This window comes from Tachypleus tridentatus, chromosome 10, assembly GCF_004210375.1.
Source record: "Tachypleus tridentatus isolate NWPU-2018 chromosome 10, ASM421037v1, whole genome shotgun sequence".
Classification (NCBI taxonomy): Eukaryota; Metazoa; Arthropoda; class Merostomata; order Xiphosura; family Limulidae; genus Tachypleus; species Tachypleus tridentatus.
In genome coordinates this window covers 172,641,881-172,661,691 of record NC_134834.1, presented here as the reverse complement: position 1 = coordinate 172,661,691, position 19,811 = coordinate 172,641,881, and the positions used below count along the sequence as shown (strand labels likewise).

At 35.6% G+C, this 19,811-nt stretch overlaps 1 protein-coding gene across 2 annotated transcripts in view; it reads left to right on the top strand.

Annotated features, from left to right (window-relative positions):
- Nucleotides 1-19,811, top strand: part of LOC143230921 (CD109 antigen-like) — an 83,990-nt gene that overhangs the window by 13,791 nt on the left and 50,388 nt on the right. For both annotated transcript variants that reach the window (XM_076465245.1, XM_076465244.1), the window contains exons 2-7: nt 563-686; nt 13,849-14,029; nt 14,218-14,386; nt 14,995-15,117; nt 17,985-18,058; nt 18,766-18,805. In XM_076465245.1, the coding sequence (XP_076321360.1) occupies nt 571-686; nt 13,849-14,029; nt 14,218-14,386; nt 14,995-15,117; nt 17,985-18,058; nt 18,766-18,805 (703 nt within the window). In that variant the 5' untranslated portion in view covers nt 563-570. The remainder of the gene's footprint in view (nt 1-562; nt 687-13,848; nt 14,030-14,217; nt 14,387-14,994; nt 15,118-17,984; nt 18,059-18,765; nt 18,806-19,811) is intronic.

Below are 19,811 nucleotides of genomic sequence, written 5' to 3'. Positions count from 1 at the left end.
CAAGTTAAAATTATCGTGTTTATAAGCCTAAAACTAATATTATCTGCATATAATTTCAGAAATTTTAAAAACAAAAATTAGAGAGGGCGTCTTTTTTTTTTTTTCTTGTTTAAATGGTATATATCGTACATCCTAAAGCAGGTTACGGGAAGTAGAGTTTGACCCAACCCACCAAAACTCCCTTTTCATTGAACTTTCGGTACTAGCTTAATCACAGGGTTTATTTGAAGACTGCCAGTACATTGATTATGCTTATAAACCAAAGATCTTTTGTATAATTTTTTTTTTCACCAATAACTTTTGGTTTATTTGAAGGTTTACGACTTAGTAAAATATTTTCTCAACCCAAACGATCCGTTTTTACATATATATTAGTAATTTCTTTGTGACATTTAGAGGTCAACTGGAGTCACGAGTAGTAATTTTTGATGTAATTTAGAACCGTCTCTGATTTTTTTTGTTATTGAACTTCAGAATAAAACCAAGATCCAGGTTAAAATGTATTAAATTGGATGCCAATGAAATGTGGTTTTTAATACGTTTCCGTCATGGTGTTTTGCAGGTTACACTATGTTGTCTGTTCATCTATTGCTGATAATAGTGACGTCTACCGGTGCACAGAATCGTTTTTCATTGAATGATTTTAGAGAGAACGAAGTTGACCGAGATCGACTTGTATATGAGCCGTAAGTAGTTTTTGTTTGCTTATTAGTACTGTCGTCTTATTATACATTGTTCGGTTTACCATTCATAGATTGATTTTCCACACGTGTGCTGGTTTGTTCAAGAAATTCTTTAGAGTTCGTACTCGAAGTTTCACACGAACAATGTCACTTATTCAACACTCGTAGCCTTTTCTAAACTTCGAATATAAAGATCATAATTTGAAGTACACACCCTTTGTGTATTTCCTCAATAACCACTTTTGGAACACTACCGGAACAGAAGAGGCTTAGATATATTTTTCTATTTAGATATTACAATCTGAAGAGTATTGACTACTACCACAATTCACTAAATAAGTAATTACCTACTAAAGAATACAATAATTATACTTTGTTAGTTATTGAAAATGATAATTAATTACCTGCTAAAGAAGACAAGAATTGTACTTTGTTAGTCCTTAAGAATAATAAGTAATTATCTACTAAAGAATACAAGAATTATAACTTGTTTGTCATTAGAAATTATAAGTAATTATCTACTAAAGACAATAATTATACTTTGTTAATCATTAAAAATAATAAGTAATTATCTACTAAATAAGACAAGAATTGTACTTTGTTAGTCATTAAGAATAATAAGTAATTATCAACTAAAGAATCCAAGAATTATACTCTGCTAGTTGTTAAAAATGATAAGTAATTACCTGATAAAGAAGACAAGAATTATACTTTGTTAGTCATTAAAAATTATAAGTAGTTATCTACTAAAGAAGACAGTATTTATACTTTGTTTGTTATTAAAAATAATAAGTAATTATCTACTAAAGAAAACAGTATTTATACTTTGTTAGTTATTAAAAATAATAAGTAATTATGTACTAAAGAAGACAATATTTTTACTTGTTAATTATTAAAAATAATGAGTAATTATCCACTAAAGAATACAATAATTTTAATTTTAGTCATTAAAAGTTTTAAGTAATTATCTACTGAAGAAAAAAATTACACTTTGTTAATCAGTAATTATCTACTAAAGAATACAAGAATTATACTTTGTTAATCATTAAAAATAATAAATAATTATCTACTAAAGAAGACAATATTTATACTTTGTTAGTTATTGCAAATAGCAAGTAAATATCTACTAAAGAATACAATAATTGTACTTTGTTAGCCATTAAAATTGGTTCTGTTTTATTTTTTCCCCATTATGTCATCTGTTTTCTTCATTTGTTAAATGGCCTGGCATGGCCGAGCGCATTAAGGCATGCGCTCGTAATCTGAGGGTCGCGGGTTCGCATCCGAGTCGTGCTAAACATGCTCGCCCTCCCAGCCGTGGGGGCGTTATAATGTGACGGTCAATCCTACTTTTCGTTGGTAAAAGAATAGCCCAAGAGTTGGCGGTGGGTGGTGATGACTAGCTGTCTTCCCTCTAGTCTTACACTACTAAATTAGGGACGGCTAGCACAGATAGCCCTCGAGTAGCTTTGTGCGAATTTCAAAACAAACAAACAAAATTTGTTAAATTTTCACACAAACTTACACAGGAGTCAGTTTTCACTAACACAGGTAAGGTTTGTAGGTATACTCACCTACAGCTAGTTATTGGTCTGTTTTTGTTTAATCTAATAATGTGATTTTGACCATTACGTTTATAGAACATCCATTGGTCCAAAGTGCGAAAAACGTTTATGCAACAACGGGATGCGAACCAGGAATCTTAAGACTTACAGTGCCGGTATACTATTCAGAAGGCTAAATCCGGCTATTGCTCTCATGAAACACAAACAAACTGATAACGACGTTATAATTGCATTTACCGAGGAGCATCAATCATCAAAATACTGACATTTATCTAACCAGCTCTTGTGAAGAATGGAAAAGGTTCAGATATGTCGAGTCGTGGCAAAACGTGTCTGTTTATTAGACTGTTTAAAACAGTAAAACAATATGGTCTGGATATCTATTGATGCTTTACATTTTATAACAAATAGAGAAAAGATGAATGAGAAGCTAGCTGAAGGAATTAAAGCAGCAGCGACTCACAAACCCAAAGCAGTGTTACTCGTCTTTGTCTCCGACAGATAGTTCTTGTTGTAGCATTAGTACGCCTCCAGTGGCTCAGCTACGAGTCTACGAGCTCACATCGCGCACGCACACACAAAATGGGTTTATGCTCAACAACATAACAACAAACAAATAGGCAAAGAATCTGGGAGGAATATGATGTCACAATAACAAAACTAGCCCGGCATAACCAGGTGGTTAAAAAGCTTGACTCGCAATCTGAGGGTAGCGTGGTGTCTGATTTAATAACAAAACTAGCCCGGCATAACCAGGTGGTTAAAAAGCCTGACTCGCAACCTGAGGATCGCGTGATGTCTGATTTAATAACAAAACTAGCCCGGCATAACCAGGTGGTTAAAAAGCCTGACTCGCAACCTGAGGATCGCGTGATGTCTGATTTAATAACAAAACTAGCCCGGCATAACCATGTGATTACAAAGCTTGACTCGCAATCTGAGGGTCGCGTGGTGTCTTATTTAATAACAAAACTAGCCCGACATAACCAGGTGGTTAAAAAGCTTGACTCGCAATCTGAGGGTAGCGTGGTGTCTGATTTAATAACAAAACTAGCCCGGCATAATCAGGTGGTTAAAAAGCTTGACTCGCAACTTGAGGGTCGCGGGTTTGAATTCCCACTCCACCAAATATGTTCGCGGTGGGTATAATGTTACAGTCAATCCCACTATTCGTTGATGAACGAGTAGCTCAAGAGTTGGCGGTGTGTGATGATGACTACTTGCCTTTTCTCTCGTCTTACACTGTTAAATTAGCGACGGATAACGCAAATAGTTCAAAAGCAAATCAAACATTGACAACAAAGAATTTGGAGTTTGATTTTGTGCGGAACAGCTTTGCTTGTTTCTCATTTTGTTTTATAACACATAGCTGTAGGAATCTAACTACGAGTTTTATTCACCCAGTTTACCGCTGAACTTCGAACGAGCAGGAACTTTTAATTTCGATACTGAATACGTAAGATCATATATTTAAAAATCTTATTACACAAATTTTAGGAAAAGAACACAAGGCGATGGTTTCATTATATCTTAAAATTATCTGATTTTCTCGTATTTCGATTTATTAAAGGTTTTAAGCAGTTGAGGGAAAGATTTGTTAGCAGTTCGTCAATTGAACAAAAGCGATTATATCAGACGTTTCCTTTTCTATACAGTTCATATCCTCAAAGCAATATGCATAACTGTTTGTTAAAATACTCCGATGGAGAGCCGTACAAACATATCATGAGAAGTTAGTGAACATATAGATATATACTCTTCAAAAAAAGAAACTCAAAAGGGATATTTTTGCTATTTTAAAGAGAAATATGTGTAATAACGCTACAAGCTCACAGTATGTGATGTTACACGTGTTAAGGCACTGATTGTTAGACCAAAATGACAATAAAAGTTGTGCACTTTGAAAACGGAGGAAAACATCAGATTTTTCGCCAAACGCATTCGTGTCCAATAAATGTGTTTGAGAGATCTGCATGTTCTGCAAGTGCAACATGTGCAAAATCCCTATAAAAGTGACGGGTTCTCGGTTTCCATAGCTCAGTGTTAAGCCACCGACACGCAATACAGTTACGCCAAGACTGACTGAAGCACAACGCAACAACGCCATTAGTTGCTTGGAAGCAGGCAAATCTCGATCAGATGTTGCCAGACATGTGAATGTCAACCAAAGCACCATCACAAGGCTATGGAATCGTCACCAACAACATGGATCAACTCGTGACCGTCCACGATCTGGCAGACCTCATGTGACCACGCCCGCACAAGATCGCAACATCCGGTTATGTCACCTTTGGGATAGGACCACCACTGAGACGTCTACTGCCTCAACCATACCAGGGCTGCGTAGGATTTTCGATCAGACCGTACGCAACCGTCGACGAGATTCTTAGGCCCCATGTGCAACCCATCATGGTGAACCATGAGACACCACAACATCAACGTTCTTCCCTGGCCCTCCAGATCACCAGATTTAAAATCTATCGAATATCTTTGGGACGAGTTGGACCGACGTCTGCGACGGCGACAACCTCAACCGCAGACTCTACCTCAGCTTGCAGCAGCTTTGCAGGCTAAGTGGACAGGCATTTCACAGGATGTGATTCGTCATCTCATCGCTTTCATGGGCAGGAGATGCCAAGCAGTTATTGATGCTCACGGGGGGCATACTCGTTATTGACGTTGAGTGACGTTAAACTTCAACTAGTGAGCGTGGGTTTTGCCTTTGCAGAATTTGGATGTTCAGCAGTGAATGTGCAAAGTTTCACACATGTCATACAGAACTATCCGGAATAAACTTGTTGACAATATGTCTCAAATTTTGCCTTTTGCGTTTCTTTTTTTGAAGAGTATATATGTGTATGTTTATATGTTCAATCATCAGATCTTTATCATAACAGAATTAAATCCCATTTAAAGTTCTTGACTTAAATGGATTATATTTGATATGAAGAGTATATTTCGGAAGTCACAATTTTGCCGATATGTTCGAAAACATTGATGTTTTCATTTTTTGATACTGGTGCCCTAGTAATGGAGAAGCTCTCTAAATCTGGATAAACAAGTTAAGTTCTAACTTTAACACTGAAACTTGCTTGAGGTTTTTCATTATTTTTACGAATAAACTGTAATATAAATAATATACCCCTTTTATATTAGGCCCGACATGGCCAGCTAGCTAAGGCGCTCGACTAGCAATCTGAGAGTCGCGGGTTCCAATCCCCGTCACACCAAACATATTCGCACATTCAGCTGCGGGGGCATTATAAGTGACGGTGAATCCTACTATTCGTTGGTAAAAGAGTAGTCCGAGAGTTGGCGGTAAGGTGGTGGTGACTAACTGCCTTCATTCTACTCTTACACTACTAAATTATGGACGGCTAGCGCATAGAGCCCTCGTGTAGCTTTGCGCAAAATTCAAAAACCAAACTTTTAATATTATACTGCAAAGTAATAACTGCCTTGATTTTTTTATCAAATTGTTAAGTATAGACACATAAAGAGGAAGTTCAATCTATTTAAAAAGTTAGTGATGTGGAAACCAAACACACACATATTTGAATATTCAGATACAGTGATAGACAGGTTTTTACAGTGACATCATGCTGGTATCTTTTCCGGTATTACAGTGAAACACACCCAGTGGTTCAGGTATGTGATTGAAAGCCTCTACTTTCCTTCGCATGTAATAAATGATTAAATTAATTTACATTTCATTAGAATGGCAGTTTGTTCTTGCTTTTTTTGTAGTTTAGATGAATTAAAAGCTAATTGTTTTATAACACTTGCTACAGGAACTTGTTTTAAAAAGGGAAACAAGACAAACTCACTATTAGGACGCTTGACTCGCAATCTGAGGGTCGCGGGTTTGAATCCCCGTCACACCAAACGCACTTGCCTTTAAAGCCGTAGAGGGTTTATAATTTTGCGAACAATTTCACTATTCGTTGGTAAAAAGAGTAGTCTAAGAGTTGGCGGTGGGCGGTGATGAGTAGTTGCCTTCTCTCTAATATTTCACTGTTAAATCAGGGACGACTAGCGGAGATAGCCCTCGTGTAGCTTTGCGCAAATTCAGAACAAACAAACAAAATATACCCTAACGTTATTTCCCTTCCAAAGTATACTACATGGCCAAAAGTGTGTGGACACGCGACTATCACATCCATATGTGCTTGTTGAACATCTCATTCCAAAACTATGGGTATTAATATGGAGTTGGTTCCCCTTTGATGCTATAACAGACTCCACTCTTCTAGGAAAGCTTTTCACTATATTTTGGAACATGGCTACGGGAATTCGCTCCTATTGAACCATAAGAGCATTAGTGAGGTCGGGCACTGAAGTCGGGCGAGAAGACCTGGCTCACAGTCGGCGTTCCAATTCATCCCAAAGGTGTTCGATGGGGTTGAGGTCAGGGATCTGTGTAAGCCAGTCAAGTTCTTCCACACCAACCTTGGCAAACCATGTATTTAGGACCTCACTTTGTCCACAGGGATATAGTCATGCTGAAACGAAAATGGGCCTTCACCAAACTGTTGCTATAAAGTTGGAGGCACACAATTCTCTAGATTGTCATTGTATGTTGTTACATTAAGAATTCTCTTCACTAGAACTAAAGAACCTAGTCCAAATTAGGAAAAAAAAACCCATACCATTATTTCTCCTTCACAACACTTTAAAGTTGGAACTATGGATTTAGGCAGGTAGCGTTCTTCTGGTATCCGCCAAATCCAAGTTTGTTGGTCAGACTGCCAGATAGTGAAGCATGATTCATCACTCCAGAGAACGCATTTTCACTGCTCCAGAGTCCAATGTCATTGTGCTTTACACCACTCCAGCCAATGCTTGGCATTGCTCATGGTGATCTTAGGCTTCTGTGTGGCTGCTCGGCCATGGAAACCCATTTCATGAAGCTCCCAACGAACAGTTCTTGTGCTGATGTTGCTTCCATAGGCAGTTTACAAATGGGTAGTGAGTGTTGCAACTGTGGATAGACAATTTTACCTGCTCCGCGCTTCAGCAATCGGTGGTCCCGTTCTGTGAGCTTGTGTGGCCTACCGCTTCGTGGCTGAGCTGTTATTGCTCCTAGACGTTTCCACTTCACAATAACAGTACTTATAGTTGACCGGTGCAGTACTAGCTGGGCAGAAATTTGACGAACTGACTTGTTGGAAAGGTGGGATCTTATGACAGCGCCACGTTGAAAGTCACTGAGCTCTTCAGTACAACCCATTCTACTGCCAATGTTTGTCTATGGAGATTGCATGACTGTATGCTTGAGTTTATACATGTGTTAGCAATGGGTGTGGCTGAAATTGCCGAACCCACTAATTAGAAAATATGTTCACATACTTTTGGCCATGTAGTGTATGTGTCAATAGAATCCTGTCCTCTTGTTGTTTTCCACTTAATCACCTTGAAGTTTTAGAATATAAAGTTTTCACAAGTGTTTACGCTCAAATATAATGTTCTAGGGAAACTCAGTCGATAGCAAATTTTTTTTGTTTTATGTTTCTTAAAAAAGCAACAACAAAGACCTTAAGCCTTCCAGTTTCCATTTCCCTTTCGTTTGAAAATATTCGTATGCGAAGTGTCACTTTATTTTATATATTCAAGTGTGGAGCTAATTTTGCTAGTGAAAGTCTCAGTTTTCATCAATTAAGGAGCTGTTATAATACAACACATACTTTTCAATCGGTAAAACATCCAACAATACCATATATTACTGTCTTGGCTATCTTATTTAGATTGTATTTAGTTTTTTGATAGGTAGATGAAGTTTGGAGGCTAGAAATTAATGTTACAACTCGTACTAGTTACACTTGTCGGAGATGCTTGAGATTACTACAGACTACAAATGCTACAGCATACATTGTTCTCCTACAATATATATTTAATAACAACACAATTATTTTTTTCTAAGTTCTAAATAGAAGCAAACTAAATTCGGTTGGGGTATACGTTAAATTCGGGCTGAAGTGTTATCTTTTAATACCCTGACCAATCAGAACCTAAGAAACTGAGGAAGGTGTGAACAGTTTGAGAATTGTATTTTACAGAAAACACGAAAAATATCCTAAATGTTCTAATTTCAGAATCAGATATCAAAACTAACAATTTTTGTATTGTTTCAACTATATTTCAGTATACAGTATTCTTCTAATAATTATTACTAAACGATTTTAACCATGTAATAATAATTTGAAATACAAACACCTACTTTCACACTTCCATCTCATTCTTGTAAGCCTTTCAAGCTACTGCACACAGTATAGCCCCATCCTCTCTAGTAGTGTAATGGAATGTCTACAGATTTATAATGCTAGAAATCAGGTTTCGATACCCGTGGTAGGAAAGAAAAAAACAGATAGCCCATTCTGCAGCTTTGTGATTAAATTCAAGACAACAACAACAGCATACACTATATACTCCATTTAAAGGCAGCAAAGAACATTGTTTAGATTTTCCCTCCTAAACGGCACGACCAAATAAGAAATATGTAAAAATTTAGAAATATTGATTTCTTTTGGCCTGGACGTAGGTGGCCTCCACTACGCCAGTGCCATGAAAGATGTTGGTCGAAAAAATTATTAAAATAGCGTGCTTTCAATTTTTCTAAGACCAGTAACTAACAAACGTGAACTTTGTTTGTTTAGCCCGGCCCTCCCCTACTGATGACCTGCAACTGAAACTGTTTCTTAGGATACTTACATCATGTCCGACGTCACCTATTTTATGGAGGATACCTTGTGATGCACTTGGAGTAATGAGATTTTTGCATTCTAATGCTCTTTTTTTTTTTATTGGTCAGCTGCAGAAATAATGCGTATTGTGAATGTAGTTTTGTGTTTTTGACATAAGAAGAAAAATTCGTTTCTCAGTTTAAGTGAGACAAGGCTTACTGTAAAAGTATCAGCTTTGTTCCACCATTATCTGTACATGATGATTACATGCGATCTACCTTAGCTTTTTTTTATTTCCAAGACAAGTTTGGATTTACTCTCATCCAAAAACAATCTTCTTAATTTTAACTTATTTTGTTTCTATTACTTGTGTAAAGGTCAGCAGTACTTGTTCTGTGTCAACCAAGTTAAAACATTTTATTTTCCAAACTTTGTAACTCTGTCATTTTAATTTCATTTACCTGTAATAAAACGCTACAACTGTCCTTTCTAGTACTATATCCACGAATCTATATAGTTTATGTGGAGATCGATTGACTGTGTGCTACGTTTATTCTAGATTTTTCTATTACCGACAATGGACGACTGTCTTAAGCCTAAACATATAATGCTACGTACTTGCATAACTATCAGGTGATCTAGTATTTATACAAGATAACTGTGACGGAATGAAGAGTGTATCTAGGAATTATTATAATGTCATTATTATATTATTTAACCTCACTTAGATATTGTGGAAATGGTTTTCTGGAAATTGAGAAATTGTGTTTATGTGTTGTTCTTTGAAAATACTCCATACCGTCACTTCTTAATACATAGTTAAGTGAGAATAATCCGTTTAGTTTGCTCTAGTCTTTATTTTTGCTTGTCGAAACCAGTATTCAATTTTTTTTTTTTTTTTTTTTACGTATCTCTCATGTCGTAATTCTATATGTGGCACTTTCGGTCTTTCGAAAATGGTTTATTTTTTGAATTTCGCACAAAGCTACTCGTGGGCTATCTGTGCTAGCCGTCCCTAATTTAGCAGTGTAAGACTAGACGGAAGGCAGCTAGTCATCACCACCCACCGCCAACTCTTGGGCTACTCTTTTACCAACGAATAGTGGGATTTATTTATATGCAGAAACGGCTCGTTTGGGTTGAGAAAATATTTTACATAGAAGAGCGAACAACGTTTCGACCTTCTATGTAAAATATTTTCTTTGTGAACCTGACGATCACCGAAGAAGGTCGAAACGTTGTTCGTTCTTCTATGTAAAATATTTTCTCAACCCAAACAAGCCGTTTTTGCATATAAATTTCTCAACAAGTGGGTTTCTCGACATCACTGAATAGTGGGATTGACCGTCACATTATAACACCCCCACGGCTGGGAGGGCAAGCATGTTTGGCGCGACAGGGATGCGAATCCGCGACCCTCAGATTACGAGTCGCACGTCTTAACACGCTTGGCCATGCCGGGGATTCGAAACGCGTAATAATAAGTAACGTGAACTATTACTGTGTCTCGTGCATGTTTCTGTTCTTTGTATCATCTGCTGTTTCATACCTGTGACATTTTGCATTAAGTTACATAACACATAAACTTCAAAATATATTTTGAATTTCTCTGTGGATAGTTTGTTAGTAACTGTAGTTCGTGTGTGTTTGAGAACAAAATGCTTAACATTTCCGATTGTTTCATAGAAAAACAGAACATTAATATAACGATACGCATTATCACATTATTTTCTCGTTTGAGAAAAATTGCAACTGTAGCAACTCATGCCCTCCCCCATGTAGCAGCTTGCGAATATTTTAGCAAATCATGTTCTATGAAAGTTGGCTTTCAACATAAATATGAAAATACATTTACCCTTGAAGTTAAAACCTCTAATCGTTAAGAGTTGAAGACATTAAGTTTGGAGTTGGTTCGTGGCTTAGTCTTTAAAATGGAAACTACTTACTACAAGGATAAGACTAAAGCTGAAGGTGTTTTATTTTATTTTTAAAGGTTTGCTTTCAAATCGGGAAAGACTACCAACAAACTATTTATTATATTTATATTAAAAGTTGAAGATAACTTCAGTCTCTTCTGAAAAGTTTCTTTCAAGCTGTTTGTTGAAGAATAACAACAAACAGTACCTGATGTATAAATTATCAAGCTGCTTGAATTTCTTATTTCTGAGAACAATTTCAATATACTGTCTATAATTGGATAACCAGTTAGTACTTTGAATAATGATGGATTAACAGTTTCAACAGAATAGTGTTCTCAGATTAGTCCTAAGCGTACTACGCTTTATCCCAGCCAGTTACATACGCGAAATAAGTAACTTGTCATTACCAAGAGAATCATAACACTGGCGAATAAGTACAATGACGACACTGAAACCAGAAACATTCTAACCTTTGTCCTCCACATGTGTTTTGTTGCGCCACACAAAACAGTATTATCATACATTCTATACTCTAAAGAAACGTGTCTTTGGACTTGCAACGCTAGAAACCGTGGTGGGCAAAGAACAGATAGCCCATTGTGTAGCTTTGTGCTTTATTACAAACAAATGTAGATAACACACTTAAAGACTAACCATGCAGCTACACAGTCGTCATCATGAATATATGAACATTACTCGTTATTTTTGCATATAAATCGTCCGTCGTTTGTATTGTGAAAACTGGATTTTTCGGGGTTCTCATGATACCTTTCACAACTAATTTTGTACCATTGGATTTGTTGATCCCAGTCAAGATATTGGCTTTATAGATCCATGTCGCTCTCAGAAAGGGCGCTTTTGTTAAATGCAGAAAATTGTTGTCAACCAAGTTTTCAATTGTGACCTTTATCTTTACCTTTTGTGACAGTTTTATTTCCAGTTTTGTCCTTAATCGTTACATTGTTGTAGAATGTTAACAGACAAAAACAGGATAAATTAAACTCAGTTGTTAATTTTTTCCTTACATAGGCAGTGCTATCGCCTGTCTTATAACAGCTAAAGATACATGAATTTCTTTTGAAAGGTTAGTTTCAAGTCGGAGAAGAATGTCAAACAACTGAGTATGTCATTGCTACGCTAGGCAAGTACTGTATGTCTGTGTAGAAGTGGATTTTATCGTGTTTGTTAACCTTAAAGCTAAGGAAACTGAATGCATAGCGAGCAAGGAGGTTAAAATATGTTAATTTCCACAGGAAATACTTTAGGTTGGTTTTTTGTTTTATTTTTGTCGGTATTAATGTCGTCATATAATAAAATATTCAATTTATTGAGCTGTTCCTGCCTGTGTAATTTTGGAGAATAAGTTTGTTTGTTTTGAATTTCGCACAAAGCTACTCGAGGGCTATCTGTGCTAGCCGTCCCTAATTTTGCAGTGTAAGACTAGAGGGAAAGCAGCTAGTCATCACCACCCACCGCCAACTCTTGGGCTACTCTTTTACCAACGAATAGTGGGATTGACCGTAACATTATACGCCCCCACGGCTGGGAGGGCGAGCATGTTTGTCGCGACTCGGGCGCGAACCCGCGACCCTCAGATTAAGAAGCGCACGCCTTAACGCGCTAGGCCATGCCAGGCCCATTTGGAGAATAAGAAAAAATAACTTATTTATAAATAAATATAGTTCGCGCTTAAGAAGAACGATGTTCAAGATCCCTTGGATCTAATTATGTTGTCTCCAATCTAATATCCATTATTACGCACCATTGCACGACATTGTAATTTCCTTTGTAACAAGGTGTACTACATACGATGGCGAGGTCAGTCTTAGACCACACATCCTGATAAACTTTGACGTAAGACTCGACTCTCGCTACATTTTCTTGGCTAATAGCCATACTGATTAGGAATTTCATTTCGCATAATTGGTGTCACTACGCTTTCCTGACAGTAACCAGAGGCCATGTTTTTATATATATTTTTTTGCCATGTTTAGCGTTGTAATTATTGGACAAAATTTGAGCAAATGTTGTATCATATTAGTAGTTTCACTTTATATTCGGCATAGTAAACCAGCTGTTTCTTGCTGAAGTATATTCGGTCCTCGCCCTATACAGCACAAAATCTCTCGTCCCTCAAGTGCAAGGGAATTTTTGTTTTATAGGTTTTGGAGTTGTATTGTGTACTTCGTAGTGTATGCTCCTTTACAGATGTCTTCATAGTTGATTGGGATGAATGCAACGCTAGTAGCCCCTGTAATTTAGCAGTGAAAGACTAGATGGAAGGCAGCTAGTCGACACCACTCACCGCTAAATGTTGAGATATTCTTTTACCAACGTATAGTGGGATTGGCTATCACATTATAACGCCCCCCCACAGTTTTAAAGGCGAGCACCTTTGGTAAGACGGAGATTCGAATCTACGACCCTCATATTGAAAGAAAAGCGCCATAACCACTTAGTCATGCCAGGTCAAATAGCAGTGAAAGTGAAGTTGTCCCTGACATTTGTGTCTCGGATTTTACATCGTCTTGTGCTTTCGCTGTACTATTACACTAATATTCGTAGTTGGAAAGGTGGTTGGGATATCATATTCCTCCAGCCATAAGTTTATCACGGTGTTACAGTGCTTTTGCCTAGTTTCAAATTCGTTATGAATAAAGAATATAAACTGCTAAATACTCTGCCTACAGCGCCACGACTTACACCTGCGGTAAAACCCTGTTGTACTAGCAGATACAAATTGTTTCTGTTATTAGTCCTTTGTAATATTTAGATCTTAAATATTACACAGTTGAAGTTATAATTTGAAGTTTCTATGGACTGCACGTGCCTGGTGTGAAAGAGTGAACGATGCTTTGCTGTCTTTACTAAAACCATCTTCCGGTCTTCACTGAACCTGTTGCCCTCTTCCCCACATCAGGCAGATGCAGCCATACACCGTGTATATCCAGTAAACTAAACACGAAATTCATTTAAAAACAACATGAAACTTTTTTTTCAGGACCTATTTCGTTGTCGCTTCAAAGGTCTTAAGGCCAGGTCAAGTGTATAGGGTGTCTGTCACTGTTTTCCGTTCTTCAGTGCCAGTGACCGTGCGAGCGTCCGTCCTTAGGAATGAGGTAGAACTAATTTCAGCACTAGAAGAATGCAGAACAAACATACCAGAAACTCTGTTATTAAAGGTACATAAGTTAGTTTATTATATCTGTGTTTCATATGTATAGTTTTAAACTCAATAACGTTACGTTTCTCATATACACACTGCACTTATTTTCTCACAAAAAAACAACCTAATTAATATTATAATAACACAGTTTAGAGAACAAATGAGTTGACGAGAAATTATTATTTTTTACTACTTTCTTTACAGATACCCCCAACTAGTAGGGTGGGTGTTTACAAACTCCGAGTCGAAGGGAATGTAAATGGGGTACTGGGTGGAGCAGCGTTTCTCAATGAGACCTACCTGGAATTTTCGCAACGGACCATGACAATTTACATCCAGACAGATCGTCCAATTTACCGCCAGGGTCAGACTGGTAAGAAAGGCTGTTTCTTCCTGTAATTCTTCAAAAATTTTATTTTGTAGATAGTTATTTCTTTCTCCGTGTTTTGTAAAATGCTGTTTTTTTTTACCTTTGGATTCCTTAAAGATACAGTTTCATTTATATGACACTTATACAGGTGGAAGCATTGTATAATTTCACCGATTGTACAATGGTAATAAAAGTAACCGATTAAAAGTTTTATTCCATTTATTGACATGAGAACTGTTACTACTGTTATTCAACATCATAATGCTTAGAGTAAAAATCGTTCACTCATTATGGAAATGAAATGAAAGCATATTGAAGATCGTGATGAATCGTATTCCATGACGGTATATTTGGACTCCAGTCATTTTCAACTTAGTAATAATTTCCACTGTTACTATATTTCCTGCACAGTAACACAGAGCAACTCTCATAGCATTTTATACTAAAATTAATTTCCTTATTATTTAAATATATTTGTAAATATTTTGTTTTCAAGTCTCCTTCAGTTGTTATTTTCTGCCGATGTCCAAAATGCTGGTTTTGCTTTTAATAATCGTTAATATTAGATTTCATGCATAGCGTTTAGTCATAGCTGCTATTTATTCTTTCAGTTCGATTCAGAACAATTCCCATAACAACCGATTTGAAAGCTTTCTCTGATGCCGTGGATGTCTATATGCTGAATCCAGAAGGAACCATAATGAAACGATGGATATCTCGCCAGAGTAACCTTGGCAAGTTGGCAGCTAAAGTTTACACAGAAACTAGAATATTGTTTAATTGGTTTACGTTGTTGTGATAAAGTACATTAACCTTTGAGCAGAGCAATCTATCTTCTTTGAGCCAATCCAAATACGAACTTGGTAATAAGTATAACTAATTAAATGACTTTTCTTACGTTCTTATTTATATATACTTATTAAGAGTAAAATTCATCGTTTCATAAGTTGAATAATCTCACTATTAGCGACGTTTTTGTCAGCAAATCCAATAATATCTCATGATGTTTGATAAAGTTAGAGGATTTACATTAGTTCTAAATCCATATACTAAACTCACATCTCAAAACAATCCATAATATACGTATTACAATTAAAAAACTAAAATCACAAAACTAGATATACTAACCAGTCTAACTGTTACTTTTCATGAAAGGAACCTGATATGTGGTATAAACTGCTATGACAGGTTACTGTTCTGTTGTAGAGTTAAGTTGCAGGATAACACCAACAATACAGTGAAAAACCGTTTAGAAGATACAACATATTAAATAATAAAAGAATACCTGAATCGTACATTAAGTTGCTAGAATATTAGAACTCTAATTAAAATATAACAATTTCAATGTAATGAAAATAAATACAAGATATCAAACACACTATGCAGTGTATCTAACTAATCTAACTATAGTTAACTTTTGCCATTTTACAAAATACATTAGCCGTGGGGGCGTTACAATGTGACGGTCAATCCCACTATTCGTTGGTAAAAGAGTAGTCCAAGAGTTGGTGGTGGGTGGTGATGACTAGCCACCTTTCCTCTAGTCTTACACTACCAAATTAGGGATGGCTAGCGCAGATTGCCTTCGTGTAGGTTAGCGCGAAATTAAAAAACGAACAAACAAACAAAAATACATGGAATGGGCAATAAAAAGTAATAAATTAAGTTACATATTCTGTAACAACTCAGTAAGCCTAGCCATTTCAATATTAACTATAAATATAGTGATAATTTAAAGTAACGGTAGTCAATAAATTAATGCAGTTAAACGAAAGCGTTTTGTGTTTAAAGTGCATTGGAAGGAACTTCGTTTGTGAAAATGCGAGTGAGTTTAAGAACTATGGCCAAGAAGTCTTGGAATGTGGAACAAATGTCATTGTATTTACTAAGTTATGTATGTGAAAACGGCTGGTATGGGTAGAGAAAGCACTAGTACAGGAACAAACGACTTTTCGACCTTCTTCGGTCATCGTCAGGTTCACAAAGAAAGAAAGAGGTAACTGATCGATAGCTGACCACATGTTTGAAGACGGTTGTGTAATTGGATGTCGGAATATAGAGGGCGTGCTTAGATGTTGGATTGTATTTATTAATATAGGTATAAAGGTGTTCTTTTGTATTGGTTTATTTTGGGCTTGAGTTGTTGTATAAGTAAGGCTTCTTTAATTTTGCGTTTGTTTATGTTTGTTTATTTAGTATTTGAGTGTTCTCTATGGTTATGTTGTGTTTATTTGATTTGACTTTGACTTTGTTTATTTGAAGGTGACTTTTATACCAATATTAATAAATATAATCCAACTTCTAAGCACGCCTACATTCCTACACGCAATTACACAACTGCCTTCAAACATGTGGTCAGCTATCGGTCAGTTGCCTCTTTCTTTATGAACCTAACGATGACCGAAGAAGGTCGTTTGCTCCTCTACATAGTGCTTTCTCTATCCATACCAGCCGTTTTTACATGTATAAATTTCTCTGCAAGTGGGTTTTCTTGTCATCACGGATGTATTTACTAAGCTTGAGTAATAAACATTATAATGTAATTTGGAATACTTGTACTTGGAATTAACGTGATAATTAGGCATAATTGCTATGAATATATGAAGAAGCGCGAGAGATGTGCTGAGTTTTATTATAGCCTTTATTATTAAAATGTGTTATGTATGATAATACAAGGTCGAATAAATATAAACTAGCAACTTGTGGGATGAGGCTGAATATCATTGAGATTTCCTGATTTCGTCAGAAGAGATATTAACCAGTATGTTGCCAAGTGAAAAATAGTCTGAAATAGTCAGTTTAATTTAAAACAAGTGTAATGTTTATGAGTGTCATTGTCTTAAAAACACCAGTATTTACTAACGCAAAGCAGTAGTTTAACATAATTATTAAAATGTATTGAATCTACGATAAAAAACGTTTTATTGCTATCAGTAAGACACTGGTGTAAACTTTATTAATGTCAAAGTTTTCTGTTGTTTTAGTCTCAAAGTTTTAACTCTTATCTTTACAGCCACTGGTTTTCTCTTTGATAATAGTACAATTTCTGTTTAAACTATCTTTATTATATTTTTGGTTATTATTTGTTTAGCATGACTAGTTACAGATTTCGAACACACAACACTCAGATTGCGATTCGAGATGCCCAATCCAGCGGGCTATCCCAAGCATTTTGTTCAGCGTTTTACGTGTTTATGAATTATATATTTAATTATAATTACCCAAATTCCAAATAGGCTTACTTTTAATTTGGTTTATTTACACCATTTGGGTAAAACTTTATTGAATGATTTACCAATTACTTGTTTATTGCGTTTACAATTAAAGTTAAGACATTTTCTTATTGTTGAATTTCCCACAAAACTTGTCTGAATTGTTTTTACAATTTTGAAAAGTTAAAGAAACTCTACCTTCCGTTAATGCTATAGAGCTTATGTACTTTAATAAATTAAGCCAACAAAATATTTTTTTTCGTAATTTGTCAGTATATCCATAAGTCAAGTCATGCATTAGTCAGACTGTTGATACGATAGGTGCTGTTAATTTGAAATACCATTTGTGTAAATCACAGTCGGGCATTATTCGGATTTTTATACGATAGGTGCTGTAAGTTTGGAATACCCGCTGTCTTTACAGCCAGTTTATGGACGATGGATCATCCGTGTTGTAGCTCAGGTAAAAATAAACAATTCATCTTCGTTTGTTGTGCCACAAATAAATTATTTAAATGTCTCGAATTTGTTAAACAAATGACAAACTACCTATATCGTTAGTTGGTATAATTCTCATTATATCGTATTAATCGGTTAAGAGTGACGTGAGCAGTCATCTCTTTAAGTAACATTTACTGTAAATAGTAACTCGAATTTATTAAAACATTAACCCTGATTTAATTTTATATTAAATTAACACATTTAAAATAGTTTACTTTAAAATCCAGAGGATTAGTTGTTCATATTAAAAATGAAACAAAAACGTAAGTGACAATTTTTTTTACAAAATAAATTCTTTATCATAAACCAGATTGATTTGTGTCGAATTTAACAGTCTCCCACTGGTACAGCGGTAATTCTTCGAATTTACCACTCAAAAATCAGCGGCTTGATAACTCTCAGTAGACTTAGCAGATACCCGGATGTGGCTTTACTATAAGAAAAACAAGCATTCTAATTTAACCAAAACCACCAATAATCATTTTAAAATGTAAGTCGCGTCTATTCTTTAAAAAAGTTTTATTTAGTTAACTGTAGTTTGATGTGTTTTATGTGTCGTTTTTCACGAACTAGAACTCTTTTAATAGTTTTATATCCTGTATGACCTTGATTTGCAACAGTATATATATTTTAAACTTGTACGTTCTGAAATTAAAATTTATTTTTCAGGGCCAAATAGAAGAGAAAAAATTTGTAGTAGAAGAATATTGTAAGTAAATAGTAATGTTTTCATTACCTTGAGTAATAAAGTCTAGGTCATTAAATTCCGTTTAATATAAGTATTAATCAAGGACACAATGCAATTAATGTCATGGCAGTATTTCCGTTTTACTTCATAAAATGATATTAGAGAATAGCTCTCAGAAACGACCGCGTTTTCCCCTTCCAGTGTATAGCATTTTTAATGTGCAGATGTTGCAAAATTACAAACTATTTTGCGACAGAGTTCAGGGCGTCTGAATGATAGAGTTATAGAGTTTTGGGCGTGTAAATGATAAAGGCACGTAGTTCATGACGAATAAAGGGGTTTATATAATGTATAAACATACTTTCAAATTTAGGCTAGGATTTCACGAGAGAACATCACTTCAGAAGGACTTATTCAAATCTTTGTAACAACTTTTTTGCAGTATTTTAAAGAGCATGTGAACTGTTACAGATTAAAATGGATTTTGTTTGTGGTTAGGATTAAGGATTATTTTGATTTTGAGAAATTCTGGAGAAATTATGTTTAAACTGCATTACACAAGGAAACTGTAATGATAATTAGAAAAACCTTTTATTAAAACTAGTATTCAGGTTATTGTTTCATGGGTATTTTAAGCAGCGTTAGGCACAGAGTAGTTTTAATTGTAAGCATACAAGAGCAGTCCATTATAGCCAAATGTCTACCACTTTATTTATTCACTTTGTTTCATAATTAATTAAGGTGGTAATTGTAAGATTTTTGATACTTTTAGCTACCAAAGATACTACAGGGTGTTCGGAAAGTCACTGTGCACTTATATATTTATTAACAGACATGTTTCAATGTAGAATACAGGAGGTAAATATGAATGACAATTATAAACATTGTTGAAAGTGACCCCCGTTGGCATCAATACAGGCCTGGATCCTTCTTATTTTGTTTCTAAACACCGCTATCAGTTGCTGGCTTGAAATAGACTGAATAAAATATGATTATGAAACTGCACAGTGACTTTCCGAACACCCTG